Below are 27156 nucleotides of genomic sequence, written 5' to 3' on the forward strand. Positions count from 1 at the left end.
TCTACAAATGTAACTTCAGTTATTTCCCCTTTTAGTGTTTGCACAAACCCAAATGACCTAAATTTCTAGGCTGTGTATAAATAACCCCATATGTAAACAAAAACAATCTAAACTAAATTATTTTGAGTTAATCTGATAAAAAAGGTGAGCAGACAGGAAATGGTAGAAAGTCAAGACAATAATGATGTTTTTATGACTATCTATTTATGCCTCTTTCTCTCCAGTGTAAGCTCCTTGACAGAGACTGGGTTTTATTCCTTTTTTATCCCCTCAGTACAGTGGTTCTTAAAGGTTAGTGTGCATCCAGATTGCCTGAAAGGCTTCTTAAACCCCATTGCTGAGCCACCCCTAGGGTCTCTCACTCAGTGAGTCTGGGGTGGAGTCTGTGGATTAGCATATCTAACAAGTTCCCAGGTGAGGAGATGCTGCTGGTCTGGGAACCCTACTTTGAAAACCACTGCCTCACTACATAGAAGCCTGTTGCAAAATGTTGGTTGAACTGAATTGAAGTACCCCAACTGGAGGGAAGACATCAGACAAAGAGACTAGTAAGATTAGTGTGATAGTTGGGATAATAGCTAAGATACTAAAACAAAGAGATCCCAAGATAAAGTGACTTAAATATGATAAAAATTTTATTTCTCATGTAACACTCCACAGGTAGGTAGACAGTCCAGGGCAGAAAGGCGGCACTGCTTTCTGAGTCCAGGACCCCAGACTGGAGGTCGACTCTCCCTATCTTTCTCTTGAGGTTCCATCAATAGGTCCAACATGCTGTTCCAGGATGTAGGCGGGGAGGAGGGAGCAATTTCCTTTAAAAAAGATGTTGTAACTGAACTCAGTGGGTTTGGCTCTTGGTGAGTATAGAGCCAAAAATTACAACCAGGGCTGAAGTTGATGAAGAAAAAAAAAGTTTATTGTTTGCTCAAGCAATGGAGCAATTTCCTTTAAAAAAGATGTCACTTGGAGATTCCACACATCACTTTTGCTCATATTCCATTGGCTAGAACAAATTCACAGCACCATACCTTGCTGCAGGGAGGGCTGGGAAATGTCCCTACCTGGGACTATGTGCTCTGCTCAAATTAAGAGTGAGGGTTTCATTATTAAACAGGGAGAAGCAGAGTCTGGATACTGGGGCATCGTTAGCAGTCTCTGCCACAACTTTATGGTAAATCCATGTATAAAGTGATGAAAATCTGAACCATAAATACAATAAAGTTTCTTTGTGCATTTGTACATATTGTTTTCGGAGAGGGGGTTGGGGTGGGGTGAGGAAGCATTTATGATTAACACAGAGGTTGTTAATTTAGAATTAAAATTAATCAAAAGGCCAAAACCCTTCTGTTAACCTTGACATGTCAATATGCCAGCACATCAAAGGGGCATCAGAATGTGCTTTCCACAAAGAGGAATATGGAGGAACAGGCGGTTTGATGATTATGAAGTTGTAGAAGGTGTAAGAAATTGCATGGAAGACATGATAGTGGCTGATGCAGAAAGGACAATAGGACTGAGAGTGGGTAGGAATGAGGTACACAGTAGTAGTTATTGCAGAACAGTGGGGGGAAAATGAGGAGGCGTACACAGCAGCTCAGACACAATATGAGCTTGTGGAGGTCGCTTACATTGGCTGCAGTGGTGTTAGACAGCAAGGGAGACTGGGGGAGAGAGAAATAAAACCTACACAGGAGCCAGGGAAGATCTTGAAACAGCAGGGGTGGGAGTTATGAGGCATTGAGCTATAAGAGTGCCAAAGTTCAAAAAGTCTCAAGAGGAGGTGTGTTTTGTTTATTTGTTTCTCTAGAAACTAAGTAGAAAAAGCAACAGGTAAGAGAAGTAGCAGCAGTAGCTGGATTGGGTATCCACTTAGATATGAGGAGGAGGGAAGAGATGCCCCAGAACAAAAGCACATGATCATTATGCATGGATGTGGGTGCACACTATCACCAGGAAGTGCTTTGTACTGAGCTTACAGGAGCTTTAAACATGACTAGAAAGTAGCAAGTAGAAAAGACAGGCAGAAAAACAATGAAAGAATAATAATAATCGACTGAGGAACCAGCAACCTCAGAAATTCCACTGTTTGTTAATTCCCAGGAATGGAATCCATCATAAAACAATTTTGTGGTTTTGAATTCCCATGAGGATTCACCTCCCCTTGTAGCGTAAGAACTTTCTTCTGGAATACTGCTAAGGAATAACGCCCTTCTTGTTCACTGGCTGTCTGGATCATGGCGGGAACACTTCCCTCCCCTAGTCTAGTTCCCATGGTCGTTTTTGGACAAACTGCACCGTGTTTTGTTTTTTTAAATTATCATGGAAGCTCCTCTTTCTGGGAGGAGACTATTGCAAACTCAGGGAACTCTCTAGATAACCTATTTATTTGAACTGACAATTGCCCTCCATGGGCTTCCCTGTGGGACAAGCTAGTGTGGGAAGATCTGGTGGTAAATGCCAGGCACATGTACTTCATCCTGCATTCACAGATAGGAGATGGGACACGGCTTTCTTCCAGGAAGGGTCTCTATTTTAAAATCTTATTTTAAAAAGGGATTAGTGTGGATATGATGAATAAGACAATGACTGTGTGAAATCAGACCAGTTTATTCTAAATAGTCATATAAAGTCACACCATGTGCTTTTCAGAAACACTTGAAAATGATGCTGAATCTTCGTTTTCTTATTTGAAAAAGTAACACTAATACTTCCGATCATATAGGGCTGATATAAATATCAAATGAGATATTGCATATAAACAAAGTGCTCAGGACCAGCCCCGTGGCCAAGTGGTTAAGTTCACATGCTCTATTTCGGCAGCCCAGGGTTCGCAGGTTTGGATCCTGGGCGCAGACCTACACACTGCTACAGAACCTACAACTAGGATATACAAATGTGTACTGGGGCTTTGGGGGGGGGGGGGGAGGGGGAAGGAAGATTGGCAACAGATGTTAGCTCAGGGTCAATATTAAAAAAAACAACAACAAAATGCCCAGCATATAGCAAGTACATAACATGCTAGTTCCTATTATTGCAGTCTTGCTTGGGAAACTACATGGTCTGTCACTCTCAACTAATCCTTTTATTATCTTCATGAATTCTCTAGTTGAAGATCTTTTCAGGGAGAGTCTTTACCTGTATGTGCTTGGGCTATTACAAACAAAATCAATAAGCTGAATACCTTAAAACAGCAGTGCCCAATAGACATCTCTGTGACGAAGGAAATATTTCCTATCTGCACTGTCCAATATGCTAGCTACTAGCCACTGACGCTATTGGGCACTTGAAAGTGTTGCTGAGGAGGTGAACTTTTGATTTATTTAGTTTTAATTAATTTAAATGGACACATGCCATATTGGATAGGGCAGCCTTGGAGCACATTACCCAAAACACACCAGTAGACATTATGTGGGAACTGCTGGAGCCTAGTGGGACTTAGAAGGTGAACTATCAGACAAATTAGCAACCTCCTGTGCTTTGTTTCATCCTTACTAATATGAGATTGACAATATATCACTTTATTGCGTTATGAGGACTAAGCGAGAGAATACATATAAAGTAGTGGTCTCAAAGTTTAGCATGCATCAGAATCTCCTGGAAGGCTGTTAAAACACAGATTGCTGGGTTCATCCCCAAAGTTTTGTTTCAGTAGGTCTAGGGTAGAGCCAGAGAAATTTGCATTCCTAATGGTTCCCAGGTGATGCTCATGAGACCCACACTTGGAAAAACATGGTTATAAGGCATTTAGTTATGGTGCCTGACACACATGAGAACTCAATAGTGTTAGTTACTTTTTTATGCTCAGCATCGTTATGGTGTGCATTAGGACAGTTCCTGAAAACAAAAACAAAACTTATACTTCATTAGGAATCTGTAGTCCATTTTCTGACATAATTTTAATAAGCATTTATGAGGCACCTACAAAGGGCAAGAAACCCCCACTGTGTTCCAAGGGACAATCTGTCATGGGGGGTTTGAAGTAGGGTTTGTCAGTGGTGAAGCTCAGAGTGCCAAGTTACCTGACCATTATTATCACCATCTGAAATATTTTTCATCATTTCAACTCTCCACAAAACATACAGAAAATAACAATCAAAATCACCTTTTGAGGTGAGCCACAAGTTAAATTTCTTTCTGATTTTCCATCTCGATAGAAAGATTGTGCTGAGGCCTATAGACGGTAAGTGGAAGGGATGTGAAGATTGATCTAGGTTCTAGGCTTGGCTCTTTATCAACTTCCAGAGGTGACTGGGCACATCTCTCAATCACTGTGGGCCAATTTTGGACTTGATGGGCCCTCGGGTCACTTTCAGAGAATAACAACAGCAGGACACTCACAAGCCCACCCTCGCAGGTGGTTGGCTCCTTGGAAGTCAGCACAAGTCATCTAGTTTTTCTCAGAGATTCTTTCTATGGTCCCTTTAGTTCTTTGGACATAAAGTATTGCAAGATGGGAGAAACCACACAGGTAGACAAACAGACAGACAATTAATTCGATAGATCCATCTTTAATTTTGTCATTTTCCCAACTTCATAATAGGGTTCCTTTGAAAGGAAAAAAAAGAGCTTGGAAGAAATACGCCCAAAGAGGCTCTAGGACTACTGACACCCCATTCCAAGAAAAGAGCCAAAAACGGTCTTGTAATTTGGATCTGGGATGTACTGTTGTGTGGATTTATATTTGCTCTGATACAAGGACCACTCTACTTCCTTCTCTTAAGAAACATGAGCAAAAATTCTTTGCCCAACATACTAGTCTCTTATGTATAAATGGCGATCATGGTACTCACTGGCAAAAAAACTTACAAGCAATGAATCAAATCAATCTTGCCAACAGGCCCTGGTGCGGTGAGTCAGGATTACTATTCCATTTTCAGGTGTGGGAAATGGAAGTGCAGAGAAGCTTGGCCTTAGAGTGACTTGCTATTACTTAGACGGAGGTAGAGGTGAGATGAGAATCTTCCACTCACTGGGGTTTGTCAGGCCTCTCTACTATTGTCTTCTGGCAGAATATGCTTTGAAGTATCTGCGCAATCAGTGTAGGAGACAAAACTCGGGACCTGCCTTGGGCATTCTGAGGAGCAAATGTGACCAAGGTTGGCTGAATCCAGGTTTAAAGCAGGCAGCTATTGGTTGAGTTGCTGATATAAACAGTATCAGTAGTTCAGGTCTCATATTTCCAGGACCCACCTTCAAAATAAGAATGTTTGGAGTCTCAAATATGCTGCGTCTCAGGGTTTTGTGCCAATGGAAAAGCAGTTCTCTTAGGAATAAGGAGTAAAAGTTTTTCTTTTGCCAATCCTCCTCATTTTGCTGAGGAAGACTGGCCCTGAGCTAATGGACGCCTACCACAGCATGGCTTGCCAAGTGGTGCCATGTCTGCACCCAGGACCGAAACCGGCGAACCCTGAGCCGCCAAAGTGGAACGTGTGCACTTAACTGCTGCACCACCAGGCCGGCCTCTAGGAGTAAAGATTTTAATCTTAGCTTTGCTTCTTACTTACTGAGTGATATTGTGCAAGTTAATTGTCCTCTCTGAGCCTCACTTTCCTTAGGTGTAAAATGGTACTTCCTGTCCTATGTATTTCATAGGGGGTTGGTGAGATTAAACTGAGAGACGAATGCAAGGAAGTACTTATTAAGAACATAATCCACGGACCTGGGCTTTTGTACAATAAATAATGCAACCTTCTCAGAAGATTATATCATGTATTGCTGAATTAAAAAGAATTAACTTGTTGGAACAGTCAATGTGGTCTCTTGGGAAACAAGCAGCTTAAATACATTAAGGCAGGCACCATCTTAGCAATGAATGAACTAAAATAACCAACTTATTTTTATGAGATCTGAATACAAATTGGTCCCAATTGCATCCCAAGGATTTTAAGTTTAAGATCTCTACATATTACTTTTTAAAAGGGTTGGGATACACAAAGTGAGCACCTATGAAAATACATACTCCAGAGAGCGACACAAATGATCCCCCATTTGCCGAATTACTGCCCACCTCAATCACATTTGCATGGATTAATTCAAGGCAAGGAGTGTGCCTCAGATAAATGACGATTCAGATAGCTGTACCTTCTTTGTTTCTCTTTGGCCACAGCATTTTGTTGATGAGATTTAGAACATTGCTCTATTCGAAGTCTACAAAGCATTAGTCATCAAATGAAGCCAATAATTAGGTATACCAAAGTAAATGTCCCCAAACTATCAATTTTTGCATGTGAGGAAAGTTGCCTTTATCGGAGTACACAGACCACAAGATATAAAAGCCTTTTTGTGATTAGTTGAAACTTTCCTATAGAAATCCCACCAATTTCTTCACCTCCTGGCACACAGGATACGCTAATTCTTTGGCTTTTGCTGACCCAACATGTAAAACCTTCTCTAGGTGGTCTTTGTCCATCTTCAGTTTTTCAATTTCGCTCTTAATTGGAGCAAATTTCTCAATCACAGCATCTGCCACCACCAGCTTGTAGCGAGCGGTGTCCATGCCAGTGCTGCGACGGACCACTTCCTCCACAGGGAGTCCTGTCACTGCAGCATGAATGGCCACCATGTTGGAGACACCCCCTCGGCTGGCTGGGTCGTAGGTCACCTCCGAGGTGAAATCTGTCACAGCCTTGCGGAATTTCTGCACTATCTCCTCTGGGCTGTCTGTTATTCTGACGGTGGCCAGTTTATCAGGGTCTGATTTCGACATTTTGGCAGAAGGATCCCGGAGCGATTTCACTTTCTTCATCGATGCTAAGTAAAAACACCAACATACACATACCCAAAACAAAACCAAACAAAAATAACAAAATAAAAAACCACCACCAGGAAGGTCAGTGTCTAGATCTTTAAAAAATACCAGAATACCAAGTGACTTTATTATTTTTATCCGATTATATAAATATCAAATACTCGTGAAAAATTCAAGCGATGTATATAAGCATGAAAGTAAAGATCATCTGAAATATTAATAATACTAACATTTTGTGGATCATATTTTTATGCATCTTTTAATGCATATGTACATGTAAAATGTATAATCTTACACAAATTAAACTGTATCAATCCTACTGTTTTTGCTGTGCACAGCTTTCAAAAACGTATTGTCTATTTCTTTCCTCTCCCTCTCTTTCCTCTCTGCTCTTCTCTGTTAGCCAATCACCCTCTGCCTACAACCACTGCCTTTCCTGCCTTAAAACCAAATTTTAACAACCTGTGGCAATCCTTCCATTTTTTTACCCATGATTATATAAGTATATACCAACACACACATGGGAGAAGTGACTTGTTTATCGTTCTGATAGAATCAAGATGTTAAGCCGTGCTTCATAAACCAGTGTTGTCAATAATCGCCTATTTTATGGCTATTACCAAAGCACATAAAGTTGAAATAGGTAAGATAATAATAGGCCAAAACATTCAAATATTACTTATTGCTAAAAGAAGGTTGATTTCGATGCATGGGGTGCCTTAAATTTATTTCTGTGAACAGTTGGAATAAGTTAGAAATTTACACCCGCCTTATGCTTCTAAATTGATACTAGGCACATGTTATACTCCTTTAAAATGCTGTCGGCTTAATAAAGATGGAAAAGCTCAGGTTCAGTGATTTCTGCCTCTGCCTCAAGTTTACATTGTGACCAGAATGCTGATAGAGATTTACAGCTTCTTTCCTCAAGAAGACTCCAGCCCAGCCCAGCCCTGCCAGCTGTACTTGGGGTTTTAGGTTCAGAAGGTCAACTGTATGTTCCATCTCCACTGTGCATTTAAGAAGGCAGAGTGTGAGAATGAGCAATTCCCTCTTGTTGTATTTGGATTATGATGCAGCAGTTCTCACTCTTAGGACTTTTGTTTTTCGTGAATAGGGAAGACAAGCTTAACTGGCTCTGGAATCAGAGGAGCTCAAGGTAGGGCCCAGCTTTGTCACTAACTAGATACATGATTTGGACACAAAGTGAGCCTTGGCAAGCCTGAATTTCCTCGTCCACAAAATGGGGAAAGATACCTGTTCTACCAAATGGCAAATTATATAATACTTTATAAAAGAAAATTATTATCTTTAGTTTCTAGTCTCTCCCATACTTTTCAAACTTTTTATTCAAACTTTTTATTGGTTATTTGCTATTCAATAATCCAACGAGGTCTACTAGTCCTACATTACAGAAAAAGATGGGGATTCCAGCTACAAATCCTGAAGCCTGTCCAAAAGAAAGCCAAATTTGGTCCCAAGAAAGTTCCAAGGCTCCGTCCATTATCCAATCCTCTCTTCAGAACACCCTGATCTAACAATCACGTGTGTTACTTACTTAGAATGGACTTGGGCACCGGGAAGAATTCCCCATACTTCTTGTTAAACCCTTGTGCTAGATCCTGAACCAGCTCCATGTGCTGGACTTGATCCTCTCCGACAGGAACGTGTGTGGACCTTTAATAAAAGACAGAAGACTCAGCAAGGCTCCTGCTTACCCCGAAACGGTACTGCAAGCAGCTGCATTTCCTGTGCCTTTTTCACTGGTGGTGTTCAACAAATGTTCACCGACTACAGAGGGAATGTTGAGACCCCAGTCTTTATCTGTCTCTCAGACAAATGTGAAAGAGACGTTTGTCTACTCTAGTTCTGTTTCTTCCATAGCAGAAGAACACAGCCATCAACACCAGCGTGACAGGCTCTTGCTGGGAGGGAGGAATGGTATCTTACATAGTGTATGCTCCAAGCATAATTGTATTCTAAAAGCACTCCTTGGCCCCTCACCCAGTCAGCACATATTATCCTAGCCCTGACCAGATGCTTTTTACTTCAGAGCTGTGCTCACACTTGAAAGACACTCCACCCCACTCTTCGAATCAAAGATGGCAGAAGGCTCTTCAGGCAAGAGTTCTCCCCCCCGTCATGCAGGGAGTAACTCAAGATCTTTTTGGAATATGCTCCTTTGTTTTCAAGTAAATTGCAATCACAGGACAATTAATATGCTGCAGGGAACTTAAAATAAATGAAAAACTCTATTAGTACAGTGTAGATGGATCTCAAAAACAATGTTGAATGAAAAAAGCAAGTTGCAGAAGACACATACAGTAGACTGGCATTTGGGTAAATCTTAAAGTACATATGAAAATAATGTATATATTGTTTACAGATGCACAAGTATAAAAACTTACTGGAAGCTCCTCTACAAATCTATGACTGTGGCTGCCTCCAGAGAAGGAGGGAAGGGAATGGGCCTGGGGAAAGGAACAAAGGAGACCCGAATTTTATCTTTAATATTTTATTTTATTAAAAAATGAAAATGTGAAACAAAAATTATTGTAATATAGGGACTTTATAATTATTTTAATCCCATATTTCAAGTTTGCAGCATTGATTCAGGATGAGGCATGTCAAACAAGGGAGAAATTAACCATTAGAGAGACTGGTTGATGGGGAAAACTTTACACTGAAGTATTACAGGGGAAGGAGACAGGTGATTCCAAGTCTTTAATGTTTAGCTGGGGGTTTACACTTGATAATACAGTTAATGATTGCTGTAGTTTTTTTTTTTTTTCTTTTTTGCTTGAGGAAGATTTTCCCTGAACCAATATCCATGCCAATCTTCCTCCATTTTCTATGTGGGTTGCTGCCACAGCATGCCTGTCAATGAGTGGTATAGGTCTGCACCCAGGGAACTGAACCCAGGCCACGGAAGCAGAGTGCACCGAACTTAACCATTAGGCCATGGGGTTGGCCTCTAAAGTGCTGTAGGAAGTTTAATATTAATAATCAAGGAAGTTTAACATATTCTCCCTGGGAAAGCGATAGCCTTAAAGTGAGCTTGAATATTTAAATGAAAATTGTACATTTTAAGTGGAAAAATAACAGCTTTTCAAAACAGCCACAGAAAAGGAAACTGCTAGAAAATGACACTACTTTGTCATAGAGAGGACTTCCTAGCCCTGTGGTTAATTAGTGGTTTTTTAAAAACTTGCAGTGATCTTATTATTTTCCTTGTGAATTACTGGCTACAGGCTACTGGTCCATTTACCATAACTGTGTAAAGCAAGAGGAAGTGAACATAGTTTTGACCAGCTTAAAGACGAGCCACATTAATACAGTAAAATACTTGAGAAAATTTGGAAAAATTTCTCATAATTTTGCAATCATTTTTATTTTTGCAAATTACTTTCTATTCTTTGTTCCTGTTTATATGGATGCATATTTTTACATAACTGCAGTTATAATATGCATATCATCTTTTATGTTAACGTAATAGACATTTCCCATGTTTCTATGTAGTCGTCCTTAATAGAATTTTAATAGATGCATGAGTGTTCCTGTACTATTGTTACAGAACCATAAGGAACTTATACTATTTTGTGGCAGATTCTTTTGAATATTCACATAGGGGGAAATTTTGATTCGAGTGAAAAAGCTTATCTTTTACAATAACCCAAAAGTCCTGTGGAGACAAATCTGGTGAATGAATGTTCAATACTTTTTGGTCAAAAACAAAGTATGATTGTCAGTTAATGAAACTAATATTTGTATCATAAAATAATTCTGAATATATTTCCAAAAGAAACACTGATAGGTGTTTTGAATATTAGACAAGCAATAGGTTTCAAAGCAATTCTTTGACATGTCTTTTGGATAGAAGTAATACATTTTATTTATTGAAAATTCCCTGAATATTAGCTGTGTTTTCATACAGCTGTTCAAATACTCATGCAGTCGCTGCTGTGTGTGTGTGTGTGTAAAATGCAGTATAGCACTCACTTAAGAGCACAGGCTTTAGGGTTAGGCCAGCTTTAAATCCTGACTACCAGTCTCATTTTGTGTGACTTTGCGTAAATCACAGAATTTCTATCATAGGCAACTTTCTTACTGTAAAATAGGAGTAATAATATTTACTCCATACTATTGTTGTGGAGATGAAAGAGGCAATGCATGTAAAGTGCTGAGCAAGTGCCTGAAATTAGGTAAGCCTTCAAATAATAGTAGCTATGTAGGGAATCGAATTCTAGAATGGTCTATTGTATTCACAATGCTGCTCAAGACACACTCCCTAAACAACTAGAGGTGCACTCGTGACCTGACTGTGATTCCAACTTCCCTCTAGCTTGGCCAGAAACAGGGACAGTTTGTGAGGGAAAACAAGCCCAGGGTCATCACACATATTTAGCAAAGTGGATAATCAAGACCTGATGAATATTTATTTATTTACAAATAAATCTTCACACAGGAGTAAAAAGAAAATAGAACCAACAGAGAGCAATGTGTTGGCTTTTTTTCCTTTTGTCTCCTAAATGTTGACGTTTCTAAAAACAGTCTTTGCTCTCTAGTCCTCTCCCATCATTGGAGAGCTTATCAACTTTTACATGGGGATTCATGTATCCCTTCTCTTCCGATGATTACTAGGGCTGTCTCTAGCTCTGCCATCTCTCTGAGGGGTTAGGATTGTACCTCTGCCTTCCTGCTAGATATTGGCATTAAATACCCTACACTTACTCCCAACTCAACGCTCAAAAATCAACGTTCCAGGTTTGAAATGACGTCAGCATTGTAGTCCTCTCTCAATTTCTTACTAAAACACCTGTGAAGACAGAGGAAATGTAAATAACTGAAAACTAGCATCAAGAGTGAGAACTACAGACAGACTTCGAGAAGACTTTTCATTAGCTGTGAAGACCAACAGAACTGAACTGAAAAGAGCAACTGGTTGAGCTTCTTGTGGTACATAGTCAGAACAAATGCCCCCAGAAACCTATCCTAATTGAGATGAGGGCAGACAGCCCTCTACCGCAGCTAGAGAGATACTGACCCTTTTCTCCTCATCAGCCTGATTCTTTCTATATTCATTCATGACATCAACTCTCCGAAAATAACTGTACAAGCAGCGGAGGCAGCAGGAACTGGTCATGAGGCTTTGCATCCTCCCAAGAATGAGAATGTAAGCTCCATGAGAGCAGGGACTTGTTTGTCTTGCCCACAAGTGTGCCCCAGGACACAGAACATTTTCTTGCTAGGGATGGGCAGCACTAAAGGAACATATATTGAAAGAATGAAGTAAAAAGTCAAGTCCTAAAGGTGAGAGACTGAAGCAGGATGAGACCTGGTGACTGTTTTTTTTCATGTAATACTTCTGTCCAGAGAGTGAAAGAGCCAGGCAGGCAGTAGGAGAAAAATCTGTCTCAGGCCAGCAGTACTAATCTAGTCGAGCAATTGGACTAGGAGCGAAGCACACTGTTCTGCCCTCCTGTTGAATTCTGAGCGGGGAATTGCGCTAGCGTCCAAGTAGACAGAAGGTGGACAGAAAATCATACATTTTGTCTATTGGAAGACACTATGTGAATATAGTTTTCTTGTTCCAATATGGATTTAAAAAGCTCAACACATAAAAATCAATCAAGCAAACAAAAAGGGAAAAGACCCCAATATGGGGCCTATGAAAAATGTTGTGGAACAAGGGAAAGGGGACTTCACCCTTGACACCCTGAGGAAGATCAGACATTTGAAAACGAACTTTTACAAGAAAGAGTTTTGTTTTGTTTTTTAAAGAAAACTGGTTGGTAACCTCAGTAGGATTCAAAATGACATGGCTGTTGTAAGACAAGAGCAAGAAACCACAAAAGGAGAAAAACATAGGTGGTGACAGAAAATGAAGAGAAAGTGAAATGATGACGTAAAGAAAACCAACACATAGCAGAAGAATCAGGAGCAGCAAGGAGCAGAATCCTGAGGACGGGTCGTAGCCGTGACCTGGATGAGAACTTGGAGCTCTTCAAGAACTCAGAGCAAGAGGAAGAAGAGAGAGATGTGACAAGCAAGTGACAGGTTGGAGGACTGTCCTCTGATCTAAGATCACGGTCCTCCTAATGAAGACATCAGGACCTTCTGAATTAGCAGTAACCGAAAGCTGAAGGAAACTACTGAATTAAAAACAAACAAGTAAGCAAACAAAACTGAGTGTGCGAACTGAAGGGGTTCAGCAAGTTTCAAGAAAAAACACTAGAGACTCACACTGAAACAACCCAGAAAAATCTCTGAATTACAAAGTTAAAGTAAAAGTCCTATCTGCCACAGTCAGAAAACAAAAACAATAATAAGAAAAATCAGGTTGATAACACAACAAGGGAACAATGTTTATAGAGTTGAAAGAAAAAGATATTAAAAACCTAGGCCAGCTGTCTTTATGTGTGAACTATAATAATAATTATGCTGATCATAATAAAGCAGCCAATAGCTATTGAACACTTCCTATATGCTGTACGCTTTGCTGAACACTTTTAATGTCTTGTCATTGTTCTTAGCTTCCATTTTACAGATGAGGCAAACTGAATAGAAAGAAATTCTCAAGCATGTAAGGACTGGGAAAAATTTTCAGTCAAACCTAAGGACTTAAGAACTCAGAAACAGAGATGCCGAAGTATAAAGACCGACTGAAAACACTAAAAACATCAAGTATAAATTTTGGTTACAATGTGAAATAGAAAATAATGTAAAATAAAATCAATCCATTCATAACAACAATCTTTGTTGAAAATCCCAGGTTAGTTTACAAAATCAAATGAAAGTGTGAGTATAGACTGAGGATCTAAAAGTGTGACTCATAGCCCATCCTACCACAGGATATCATTTTTCATTTGGAATGATTAACAAAAGATTCAAAAAATATTTTTGAAAAGTGAGAAACTGATACACAAATGGACAATGGCCAAACAATATATGACAAGAAACTCTGACCCCAAACCTCTGGAGTAACCAGCCCAGGAAGCCAAACCACACCCTCTGCAGAAGGGTCAAGGCTTGGTCAATGACTGCCAATGTCCCAATTCTTTGTCCTCACTTTTTGCAACTCAGGACCAACCAGAGAAAGCCAAACATGCTTCCCAAACCAATCATATAAGATGCCCCACTTCTAGTTGGTTACCCTCTAGCTTCCCCATGGCAGGGACCTCTAAACGGGGCACACCCAAAACCTTCCTTTCCGGTAAGGCTTCTCCACTCCACTGCCCGCCTTCGAGTCTGTGAAACACAGCTGACGGTGACTGACTCCCTTGCTGTGGCAAGCTCTGAATAAATAGCGTCTGTCTGTTCTCATTTGGGTGGTCTTTGTTTAATTGAAAGATGACTACTACTGGAATTAAAAACAGAAAGCACACCTTCTGAATCGTTGGAATAGATAAAAGCAAAGAAAGCAGAATCTATATAGCAAAAGACAGAAAACAAAGAAACAGAAAAAACAGAAAACACTCAATGATGTGGAAAAATATAAGATGAAAAAACCAGAATGCAAATTTTTTGGAAAATACATACAATATGTATTTACGTAACGGAGAGGCCACAGTGGTTGGACTGGGGACTCTGGCATCAGGCAGTGCTGGGGTCATATTCCCGCTCTGCCACTTACCAGTTGGGTGTTCCTGGGCAAGATATTCAACCTCCTTAAGTCTGTTTTTTCATTTTTAAAACTGACTAGTAACAGTTCCTACTCATGGGGTAGTTTGAGGAGTGAGCAAAATAGTGCATGCAAAGCTGATAGTTTAGTGCCTGGTACACAGAATGCAAACAAGAAATGTTAGCCTAAAAAACCGGTTTGAAGGAAATGCACCAATATGTTAGCAAGAATAGAAATAGTAGCAGTGATTTTTAATTTCTTTCATGTTGAATATAGAAAGAATGTTTAAACTATATTAGAACATTGAAATAAACCTGTGAGAAACTGTTGACTCTTCCACTACCAGACCCTATAAAGACGGAAAACGAAATCATGTAGACTGGATAGTTTACAATTCACATGTCTAAGGCGGGAGCTGGATCTGTTGAACAGACTGCTCTTCTATCCTACTAGAATGTTCCTCCCTTAATTCCTGCATGTTGGCTCCTTTATTTCAGGTCTAAATTTAAATATCACCTCCTCAGAGAAGCCTTCTCTAATCACACTCTACAAAGTTGGTTTCTAACTTCTATTCTTTTTCACAGTATCCTGTTTATTTTCTTTCTTTTTTTTATTAGCACCTGCGCTAACATCTGTTGCCAATCTTTTTTTTTTCTTCTTCTTCTCCCCAAAGCCCCCAGTACACAGTTGTATATTCTAATTGTGAGTGCCTCGAGTTGCGCTATGTGGGTTGCTGCCTCAGCAGGGGCTGACAAGCAGTGCCATGTCTGCATCCAGGATCTGAACCAGAGAAACCCTGGGCCACCGAAGTGGAGAGCGCGAACTTAACCACTCGGCCATGGGGTGGCCCCTATTTTCTTTATAGTATTAATCCCAATCTAATCATTTTATTTCACTTGTTTATTTAATTGCATATTATTTTCTCTCTTGCTCAAAAGTAAGCTTTTTGAGAGCTTGGCTGCCTTGCTTTTCAATAAATTTGCAACACCTAGTAGAGTTGCCTGGTATGTATGAGGATCTCAATAAATATTTATTCAATAAATGAATGATCTTTAAGAGGAAATCACTATAATCTATATAGTTTTATACCAAGAGAAAAATTATAAAACAATCAGTTTGTGATCAGCATAGAGGATAAGAGCATGGACTCAGCAGTCATTCTATCTGAGTTTAAATCACAATCCACCAGCTTCTAGGTGAGTTACCAGAGCCAGGTGTCTGCCCTTCTCTAAGCCTCTGTTTCCTCTGCAAAATGGGGATCCTGGTGGGGCCCCCCTCACACACTTATTTCACGGATTAAATGAGATAACCAAGCATAGGCCTTGATGGTAAGAGTTCAGTAAACACTAGCTATTGATATCACATATATTCATTAATATCTGACATGATAAAGGACAAAATGGTACAAGAAAGATACTATTAGGGATCTTGCGGTGAGGTGCATTGTGACTTTTTTCAAACCAGGATCATTTTCTGTTTTGACAGCTGACTCACACCACAACCATAAAATATCAACATATAATCCCAGAGGCAGTCACAGATTAAGGCAGCAGATTTGATATGGGGAGAAAACATATTTGAAACTGACTGTTCACATTCTGATTAGGTAATCTCAAAATATAAATAGTATGTTATAGGAATTCTGAGAACTCTTTTAATTTAAGGAAAACAAGGACAGGACAATGAATAGAAAGGCAAAATGCAGGGACCATGACATTGGATTAGGAAGTGGTTTCTCTTCTTCTAAGGTCAGCAAATGAATTTAGGTAAGTCTACAAAATGACTGTTAGGGATATGTCCACGCAGCGTGGAGTGGGAAGTCACTGGCTCAATGAGTGGTAAAAATAAAAATGTTCCTTCTTATTTTCCCTCGGTGCCCGTAAGCCCGCATGCGCTCTTCCACGCGGAGCACAAGCACACGCCTTACCTTTGCAAATTTCTCTTCTTTGACGACTTTGCTACTCCTGTCTTGTAATTACCTACAGTGAGGCTGACATGCCGAGGTCACCTTGACTCTCCCAAACCAAATTAGCCAACAGGGTGGGTTAAAAAGCAATTACAGTAGCCCATAGGAAATCACAATGGACTGCAACTAACACAGAAAAAACAATTACCATAATCAATACACTTTAAGCACATCAAAATGAATATTTCCACATGTCAAAATGGTTCCAGATTCACCAAGCAACCAAACTAAACAGAAAACACATTTAGTTTTCACGACTCTGCATGTGTCTTTGCCTATGTCGGTTCCTTGCCTCTTTTCTTACAATTCTGTGAGGTTTTGCTTTTTAAAAAAAGGATTAAAAAATTTTAATGTTTTTCAACTGGTCCTATTGTTCTCCTTCGCTTTTTCATCTGATTTGAGTTTGTTTGTTTGTAGTCTTTCCTCCCTCTGCTCCCACTGCTCCTTTCACCTCCTATAATTCATCTTGGCCTTGACTTCTCCTCCATTGAGTTTACACTTTACATTAATTCAGCCTGTCTTTGATTCTGCTCACTTATGGGGCTTATTCTCTTCACATTTTCAACCTCTCTCCTCAGAGTTTTCCTTTCACTTCAAATAATTTAGAGCTGTTCTTTTAAAATTTATACCCTACATAATGATATCCATATTAGTGTCTTCTCTTTTTCTCCATTTTCTTTTTTTTTCATTTACTCTGACTGTGCTTTCTTAGACACAACATAAAACAAAAGTCTTTCATAATTTTGATTGTTATAACTTCTGTCACACAATAATGCGTCTGATCTTCTTCTTTGGTGACTAAACCATTTTTCTTTTGTTTAGTTCCTCGTTGCATATACATTTACTTGGGATCTACCCCACCCCTCTGGCAGAATTAGTGTCCAGATGAATAATCTTTGCCCACATATATCTGCTTACAGAGATTTGTTCCCTTTTTTTTCCTACTTTTTTGGCTGTGCTTGTGTGTTCTCCACAGCCTGGCTGGTACAGGAGTTTGGTGCTGTTTCTCCTTTTGTAAAGGATTAATTCACCATCACTGGATGCTCATTGGGTATGCTGTAAAGACTCCCTAAGTTAGCAATTACTTACTGAAAACCTATGATGTGCAAGGACTGGTGCTGAGTACTGTGAGAGATATAATGAAGGTGTTACCTTCTAGGGAGGTAAGGCCTGCAGCAGAAGAGAGAATACTGAATGAAGCAATAAATTCTTCTGGTGAGTCCTCTTTCAGTATTCCCGATGTCAAGTGAATGGTAGCACCATCAATCCAGTTGCATAAGTCAGAAACCTAGGGTCATCCCTGATACTCCTTCTCATATACATCCAATCCATTAAGAAGTCCTAAACCTTTTATCCCCCATAATTTGTCTACTCTCTTCATCTTTACCATCACCATCATGGTCCAAACAGACCAGTGAAAGAGCCTTTTAATAGACTGCCCCTGCTGTTCTTGTCCCCTACAATTCATTCTCTGGATTTTAATCAGTTCTCTTTTAAAAGTACAAACCAGATTATTTCGCTCTGTCCTTAAGATGCAGAGATAGCTTTGCACTGCTTTTAGGAGAGTGCACTGGATGGTCTCTTGACATCTCAACCCATGCTCCCTTCTATGCTATTTTTTTGATTTTCAGGGGTTAGCAGCCTGGAAGCTACATTTCTCACACTGCCTTCCAGTAAGCTTCTAGTGTAGCCTGGGCACTTGCCCAATAGCTGGAAAGTGAAAGACAAAGAGAAGAAATTATTGCTTAGGCAGTTGCGGGTGAGTGGGTGGACATCAGCAGACTGCTAAGACGAGGTTTGGCCAGCAGCTTTCAGCATCTCACAGAGATTCAGAACTGGCCTCACAGAAAGGATGCGATTCAAGAACTGGTCTGAGTCTCCAAAGCAGCTTCAGGGGCTCACGACCTCCGTGGTCCTCAGAGGCGGCCGTCTGATCCCCAGACATGACGGTGACTCAGCTCTTCTCTGGAATTACCAAGCCTGAAGTTTCCAACTGACCAATCATTTAAATCTCTATACGCCCTGTTCTGAGTTTGGCTTGGTTCTGCTTACTCACAGTTCCTTGAGACCTCTGTGTCCCCATTTTTCTATGTAATCTCAGTTTTTGCTTTTCCTGTCATCTTATCCTCTTCCCATATCTCTCTGTTCAAGTTCTTGAAGGAGAAACTGATTAGTCCAGGTAATCACTTCCATCTCTACTTGAGTAGATTTAGTGGTACTTCTCCAAAACTTAAATTTGTTATTGTAAAATGGGGATAATACCACCACCTATCTTACAGAGCTGTTGTCGGAATTTGAATAGATAATGTGTGTGTAGCAGCTAGTATGGCACCTGGCAAATAATGCTCAACATACGTAATTCCATTTCCCTCAAGCCACACATAGTGCCTTTTTTCTGGGTCAGTGGCATTATATGTACCTAATAAGTATTCACTGCATATTAATAAAAGCTATATATGTGTGTGTGTCTGTGTGTATATATATATATATATAGAGAGAGAGAGAGAGAGAGAGAGAAAGACATTTATTTGATCTATAGCCAGATATTTGAAATTTGATATTCAGAAAGATAACAAAGATGCAAAATAAAAATTATGTACACCTGCTGTTTTTGAGTATTTTGTCCCGCTTCAAATATCTGCTATTTTATTATACTCTCAAGCTTAAGATGGTCTCAGCTTTCCATTCCCGGGTTCCTTACCAAGTTCTGTCAAAACAACTACATAAATCTTTCATACACTTATCTGGAAGGTTCCTCTTCCATTCCCTTCCCTTGTGCTTGTTCTCCAGCCCACCATGTATCACTCGTTCTAATGCTGATTTAACAAAAGCAAACACTAAATCTATACCTAACCTGCACCAACATTTTATGAAAATGCCACACATAGATTTGCTGGTGGGAGAAAAGACACATATTTTATCCATCCTTCAACCTATCTACCTACCTATCTACATTTATAATGTAAATATTCATAGACATCCTGGCTACGACATTTTTCAAAATCCAGAAATGTCTGAAACAAAGCTAAACAAAAAATACCCCCAAGGGCTTGAGCTCTGTTACAGGGAAAACAATGGTACAAGCAAAAAATCAGATCTGGCTTTCAGTCTTGCTTCTGCTACATATTATCAAGCAATTAGGAATTTCTAAACTTGGGAGGAAACATAATGAGACAGATGAGAAATGTATGTTAGCAGAATGAATGCTGCAGTAAACAAGAGCTGATTTTATTGTACTTGTCTGCATGCTTTGTAGTGGTCCAAATGACATCCACACCCAGGAAATGCGGGATACGTGTGGTATGGCAACAGTGCCCATGGGAACAGTCTGAAGGAAGATGGCAGGAGAAAAGAGCCCAAAGGGACAGGGTCCATGAACTGGAGCATGTGCGGCCGGCAGCAGGAGGTCCAGCCTGAGACCAGACAGGAGGGAAATAGAGGGCTGTTTCTTTTAAGAGGAACATCCAAGTGTCTGCCTTATGTCTGTGATCTAATTATGACATTACAGATAGATAGTTTCTAGGCTGAGGTAGGAGACAGTCATCCTGATAATTACCTAGGTTGGTAGAAAAACATTTTTATCTGTTTTAACAAAGTGTGTGTAAAATATCAGAATCCTGATGGGGATAGACAAGAATCTGCTACCACTATCTTTAGAAAAGAGGTAATAAAAAGTATCTTATGCCATTCTTAGTAGATATTCTAACCACCAAATAGATCAGTAGGAGTTGAAGAAGGAATATTTCCGTTATGGGAATGTCTTTGCTACTGGGAGGGGGAAGGGTGATAACTGAGGCTGAAAAAGAGCTCCTTCTCCTTGGAAGTATTAACTAACTGAGAACTGCTAGAGTCGGGGGAAGTGAGGCAGACAGGAAGCTATCGGAAAACTCTTGGTGTTTACCCACATCTGAAATAATTTTTATTCTGAGCTGAGAAAAGAGGATATCCACAACCTCTGGCTTGGCTCGAAAAGAGGCAGATTTAGGGATCTCAAGGAACTATTTTTGCCAATGTCACCTTTTTAAATGTTGCTCTTGTGTTCTTTAAATGTTTGTAATGAGGATATACGAGGTGATATTAATTCATACATAATTTGTTTAATAACCCCCCCTGAGGAATAGCTCATTAACCCACTTTATATAAAGCAACCGTGTGATTTTATCATTCTTCCTATTGTATTTTGGGCAACTGATAAAAATAAATTCATCATCAGTTTTGTATATATGATCTTATATTGGTCTGGTTGTTCCATGTGATGATCTTGTCTCCTAACATAGCTCCTGGCTCCTTAGGAAGGTCAGTGGTGGCCTGAGGAGACCATGATCATGCTCTGGTGCTCTGCTGTCCACTGACTGGCTGCACGGCTTTGGGCAAATTGCTTAATTTCATTGGGCTGCAGTTGTAAAGCACGAGAATTGAAGAAGAGGCTCTTTAAAGTTCCTTCCCACTTTACACTCTGTGGCATCACAAAGAGGCCAACCGTTTTTGTTGAAGTTCACTTTTTTCACAGCCCTGAGCTCAGAGGACTCTCCCTTTATAGCTCCTGAACTGTTAAGGAAATCTATCACACTCATGTGCTTCCATTTCTATAGGCTGAAAAATTTCAGCCTTTGGTTCTATAAATAAGAAGGCCTTGAAAACCAAATTAGACATAAGACTGTAATCACCAAAGACATAACGATCATCAGTCACAACCAAGTGACAGCTCTCAGTCACAGAACTGCTTGGTCCATATTTCATTTAATCCTTTTTTTTTAAATTGAGGTACATAATTTAATTAACATACATTAAATTAGTTTCAGATGTACAACATAAAGATTTGATATTGCAAAATGATCACCACAATAAGTCTAGTTAACATGCATCACCATACATAGTTACAGAATTTTTTTTCTTGTGATGAGAACTTTTAAGATGTACTTAGCAAATTTCAAATATGCAATACAGTATTATTAGCTATAGCAGTCATGCTGTACACTGCATCCCCAGGACTTATCTATTTTTTATATAAACAGGAAGTTTATTCTTTTTGAATCCCTTCACCCATTTTGCCCCTTCTCACCCTTGCCTTTGGCAGTCACCAATCTGTCCTCTGCATCTATGAACTTGTTTGTTTTTGTTTAATTCTAGATTCCATATAATTGGGACCCTATGGTATTTGTCTGTCTCTGTCTGACTTATTTCACTTAGCATAATGCTTTCAAGGTCCATCCATAATGCTGCAAATGACAAGATTTCATTTCTTTTAATGGCTGAACAATATTCCATTGTGTACATATATATATATATATACCACATTTTCTGTATCTATTCATTTTAATCCTTTAATAATCCTGTGTAGTATAATTATTATTTCCATTTTACAGGTGAGAAAATCAAAGTTCTTCACAGAAACTTTCTAACTAAATATGCCACTTTACTAGGAAATGTATTATTAGATCTTTATTAGACTTTCATTTGCTATCTCCCAGAGAAAGGTGTTCTAGACTTCTCAGGACAAGTGAAAAGTCACTTATAAATCACAAATGCCATCAGGAGTCCAGCATTCAAGTTAATATAATAAACAAACACATAATCCTTATACATTAGTTTTAATCAGAAATAAAGACAGCCTGCATGTACTAATGGGCATTTCTTATTTGTAAATCTAAGCAGCTACTCTTCAGGCTGTTTCCATCATAAGTGCACAAGGGCTCTGGGGTCATGCCACAAGGTACATATACTGTCATCGGCATGCTGTTATCACATTTACATGCAAAGGATTCTAGTTCTCCTAGGGGAGAATCACTTTTATGGGTCAAGGCTTTAGGGGAAAGAGATGAAAAAAGACTGATGGAGTTTCTTTTTCCTTAGAAGCTTTCACAGTAGCAAGGCTTGGCTATGAGTGCATGCTGATTGGGAGGCTTTATCTCTAGAAGGCCAAATGGGGGGCCAAGGGAGGTAACATGGGGATGGCAGGGAAGAAATGCAAAAGAGATGGGGGCAGAAGCCCTGGCCAGCATACAAAGAGTGCAGGTGTTGGCATCCTCTGGTCAGATAGTTTTGAGACCCTAGTGGCAGCATTAGCGGACTAGATGGATTATGGGTCCAGGAGAAATGAGGGTACCCTACATCATGTTGAAATACTTGCTCTCAACCTGCAAGTCCAATATAGAAACCACTAGCCACTGGTGGCTATTTAAATTTAAATTAGTTAAAATTAAATAAAATGTAAAATTCCTGTCAGCATTTCAATTGCTCAGTAGGCACATGTGGCTAGTAGCTACTGTCTTGGAAAGTGCAGATACAGAACATTTTCATCATAGCAGCAAGTTCTATCGAACAGCACTGCTCTAGAATCTAGATTATATGAGAAATCAACATTTAAAACTCTTCCAAGTTTAATGACTACTGCAGAAGTGTATATATTGCATGGTGGTTAATAGCATAGACTCTGTACCCAGAATTTCTAGACTCAAATCCTGGGTCCACACCTTGCCAGCCACGTGACCTCAGGCAAGTTACTAACCACTCTGTGCCTTAGTTTCCTCATCTGAAAAATGGGGACGACAACAGTGCAAATTTTATAAGGTTGCTGTGAGGATTAAATGGGTTAATGTAGGTAAAGCACTTGTAACTGTTTATAACACATAGTAAGTTCTAGTTGAGTGTTAGCTCTTAATATTAGTTTCACATTGAAACATACTTCTGTAATTTAGTACTATTACTGGGGAATGATGCACACTGATCCACAAATCCGATCCCTTCTGTGCCCCCTTCCTCGTGAACCACATCTTTTTGGGCTTAAAGAGAGCTTAAAACACTCTCTTGTCAGCATGAGCATGCATAAGACCAGGGGTGAACTCTGCTCCTTACTTGTACAACAGAACGTCAGCTGCCTGGAGCACTGGGTATGTGAGCAGGCCCATGGTTCCATTGTGCTTCTGCTTGGTGGTCTTTGCCTGTGGGGGTGAAAAGAGAGGAGGGGAAGAAATCTGATGTGAACCTAATTATACTGCTAAATTAAGAAGTCTTCAAAGCAAGCAAAGGGTGATCTGAAGCCATCTGTAATAACATTACATCTTGGTTCCTTTTAGCAACTCTAGCGATCTTCTGGCTGGCTTGTCTTCATGCTCCAGGCTTGGGCGGGAATAAGATGAATTGGGCGGGAATAAGATGAATTCGTTTTACCACTGCCTCTTTAAAGCATCCTGCTCTGTCACTGTATCTTATTCACTTAACTAAAGTAAAGGCCTAAGAGCTTTCTAGGTTCCAAATCAGACAAATTCCAGATTTCACAGGTAACGTCAGAAAATATCATGAAATTAAATTTCTATCAATTAAGATGAGTTCACCTTGAATACCCTATTGTTTCTCTGTGGAAACTTGCCAGAAAGTCTCACACCACGCTATTGACAAAACTGGAATGTTCCCTTAAAATTACATTTAAAAAAACAAAAAACAGAAAGCATGGCATTTAAAAAAGGAAACCAAAAGTAACTGTAATCTAACCAATCCTAATTATCCATCCTGATCTTTAGATGCTGAAGCAATGAGGGTAAAGCAGTTCCAATGAACAGCACAGGTTGCATAGACCAAAATATCTTCCTAATGGAGAAGCTGAGGCTGGGTCTGAAAAGCAACAGCTTCTCTCTTTAACCACCTTAATATCAGTGTTTCATAATTTAGTTGCAAACTTAACTCTTCTGGTTACTTCAAGTAGTTTCTGGCTTACAGCAACTAAGGCTATAGGCCGTTCAAAGGAAATTTGAAAGTTTGAACATGATTCTGTCAGTATGTCTCCTATTACAATGTCCATGATAGAGGCCAGTTCATAATGATCACTGGGTAAAGATGATGAAAGTATAATTTGGAAATGAGCAAAAGATAAAAGAATCCAATTTTTAAAAACTGCTACCGCATTAGATTTCATCTTTTTGCATTAGAATATTGGATCTTGAAATTACAAAGGAAGGGAAGAGATGTGGGGAGCACTAATATTACTGAGTGCCTGTCATGTGCCCCAGAAGCTTCACATCTGTGTTATCTCATTAATCCTCCAAGTAACCCTGACCTCAGCAGCCCTGACCCCACCCTTCTATCCCAGTATTCTTCCCCTCACTGCCCCAATCAAAAGCAAGCTGGTGCCCTCGGGTCCTCCCATACACTGGAACCCTTCCCTCTGAGCACTTTTCACACTTCCTGATTGCTTGTTTAATTGTCTTTTCCCAAATAGACTACAAGCAGCTATGTCCATCCATCCAACCATCCATCTTGTTGATTACTGTACCTGCAGCACCTAGTGTGATATGGGACTGCAGAAGGTATCGCCTGTATTTGTTAATGAAAAAATGATCACAGAAGGCAGCAACATGCTCTAGGTCAAGGCTGGCATTTGAAATGCATTTTTTTCCCATAAATAAGACATCATGGACTAGCGGGAAAGCTTCTCTAGAATATCAGTGCAATCACTGGTAATGTGTTATCAGTAGGTCCAGAGACACTATACTTTAGAGTAGGTACACTGCCCATTAAATTAGTGTTCAGTTCTTACAAAAAGGATTTCAGCATTCAACTTAGAGTATCACAATAAAATGGGAAAGTCTTGCCTAAAACCAAAATATGGTCAAAAACATAACAAAATTTTGTTTTTAATTCCTGACAGGCAATGATTCTGCAGCATTACCAATACCTCTTATTTAGGCACTGTCACTTTAAGCTGTCTGCTTCTCTCTGTAGCATATGCAAAGGCTTTTGACCAGCTTTTGAGGAAACCAAGGGCCCTGAAAATATGCCAGAAAGAGGCTTGAAACTGAAATCAGTGTTGACGTGGTTGGGGGTTACCTACTCTCAGGTTCTCCAATTGCACAAATAAGTCGAAGTAAAGTACTATGAATTATCCAGTTTATCTTTCTCAGTTGAACTTCTTAGAAAAAGTGCAGCCTTAATTTTTCTGTGGGTTTGAACTGTTGCCTGGACTCAACTTGTTTAAATGTTAAATAAAATGTTGTCTCTTCTCCCCACAATGAAAACATTCTTGCCTTACTTCCAGTTAATTCCAGTGGGGATGGGAGGCAACTTCAGAGTCCACAATCCAGGAATTGTGATAGTTTGTTAATTATAATACGGTAGGTTCAGTCATCACCCAGTCTATCTATCCAAAGTCATTCTGATTCAACCATTCACAGATAAAATCAAACAATTAATGTTACATATTTTTATCCAGTTTTTAAGTTGGAAGGAGTCTTGGAGAACCCTTTCCTTTCCATTTAATACCCTGAGGCAGAGACAGTAAAGATGCTGTTCGAGCCACTAGCCAGCAGGAGACCAGGGAGGCCAGTAAGCTGGGGATTCTCAGAACCTAACACAAAAACAAACAGAGACGGGAAAAAATATCTGCCACTCTGAACTCCTTTCTGTTTACGAATCGGATCGCTGGCATTTACCTTCCACTGGTGTAAATGTTGTAATCGGGGCAGTCTGACCATGCAGGTAAGGATCCAATTTAATTGTGTATGTTCAGGTACCTAAAGAAATAAAACAGAACATTAGCAAAGGTGGTCAATATTTTCTTGCATATAAGGCAAAACTAAACAAACAAGTCTTACCTTAAATGGTTGAAAAGACCCCAAATCAAGGTAATTAAAAAAATGACAGATGAGGGGGCTGGCCCCGTGGCCGAGTGGTTAAGTTCGCGCGCTCCGCTGCAGGCGGCCCAGTGTTTCGTTGGTTCGAATCCTGGGCGCAGACATGGCACTGCTCATCAGACCACGCTGAGGCAGCGTCCCACATGCCACAACTAGAAGAACCCACAACAAAGAATACACAACTATGTACCGGGGGGCTTTGGGGAGAAAAAGGAAAAAATAAAATCTTTAAAAAAAAAAAAATAAGCTTTAAAAAAAAAATGACAGATGAAGGGGGATGATCCATAAAACATAGAATTTTTAGATGAAGAAGAAATCTCCAAAATTAACCAATATATCACCAGTCTAGTGTTTAAATCCCAGCCTCTGCTTCAAAACATCTTCAGTGGGAGGGTTTCATTATGTTCTGAGGCATCTATTCCATCTTTAAAAAGCCCAGGTAATTAAGAATACACACACACACACACACACACACACACACACACGGTTCAATCCTTTCTAAATAACTTTTAAATACAAGAAAGCAGCTATAATACCTTACATGTAAATGGTAGAGAAAGGTACGGGACTTAAAAGTAGAGATTGAATCCTTTAGACCTAGAGTAACCTGAAATTTAGGAGTCACTTTGCCATCCCTTGGGGTATTCTTATAGTTCAATTTCTTCCTCCTCTTCTTTCCTTGTTTTTTAAAGAAGAGGTCTATTCAACCTGAAAATATAACTTTTTCCTAATTTGTTTTTGTTTTAACCAAATTTAATCAAGTAAACAGACCTTGTAACAAATGGGATGTTTCTTGGATCCAGGCCAGGTTCTCACTGATGACCTAGAATTTAAGGCCTAGGTATCCCATTTCTAGACCCTTGAGATTCCAAGTCCTTCATCCATTTGGGCTGTTTTTGTGTCCATATAATTTCCTTAAAAAGCAAAGACTGTTGCCAACTTTGAAAAGTGGCCCCAAATGTGTTCTTTGTGGGTTTTGCAAGAGGAACATAAAGGAATGGAGCTGAATCAGTCTAGGCCTATTCTACTAGCAAGAAATCACCATCTGGTGTAAGACAGTTTCTCATTTTTCTTCTCAAGTCATGGAGAGGGAAGAGTTGTTTTTCACGTGCTTGACAAGGAATCGCTTTTAAAGTTGTGCAAGTCACTGGGCTGGATCTGTCATCTTTCTTCCAAGAGGCATCTGGGTTTCACTGAA

At 39.7% G+C, this 27156-nt stretch overlaps 1 protein-coding gene across 1 annotated transcript in view; it reads right to left on the reverse strand.

The window, feature by feature from the left end:
* Positions 1-4492: 4492 nt before the first annotated feature.
* Positions 4493-27156, reverse strand: part of WARS2 (tryptophanyl tRNA synthetase 2, mitochondrial) — an 86730-nt gene continuing 64066 nt past the window's right edge. The window contains exons 3-6 of the mRNA XM_046645801.1: positions 25758-25838; positions 23188-23273; positions 8304-8422; positions 4493-6750 (exon numbers count right to left, since the gene is read on the reverse strand). Of these exons, the coding sequence (XP_046501757.1) occupies positions 6302-6750; positions 8304-8422; positions 23188-23273; positions 25758-25838 (735 nt within the window). The 3' untranslated portion in view covers positions 4493-6301. The remainder of the gene's footprint in view (positions 6751-8303; positions 8423-23187; positions 23274-25757; positions 25839-27156) is intronic.

The sequence above is a fragment of the Equus quagga genome, chromosome 18 (genome assembly GCF_021613505.1).
Source record: "Equus quagga isolate Etosha38 chromosome 18, UCLA_HA_Equagga_1.0, whole genome shotgun sequence".
Taxonomy (NCBI): Eukaryota; Metazoa; Chordata; class Mammalia; order Perissodactyla; family Equidae; genus Equus; species Equus quagga.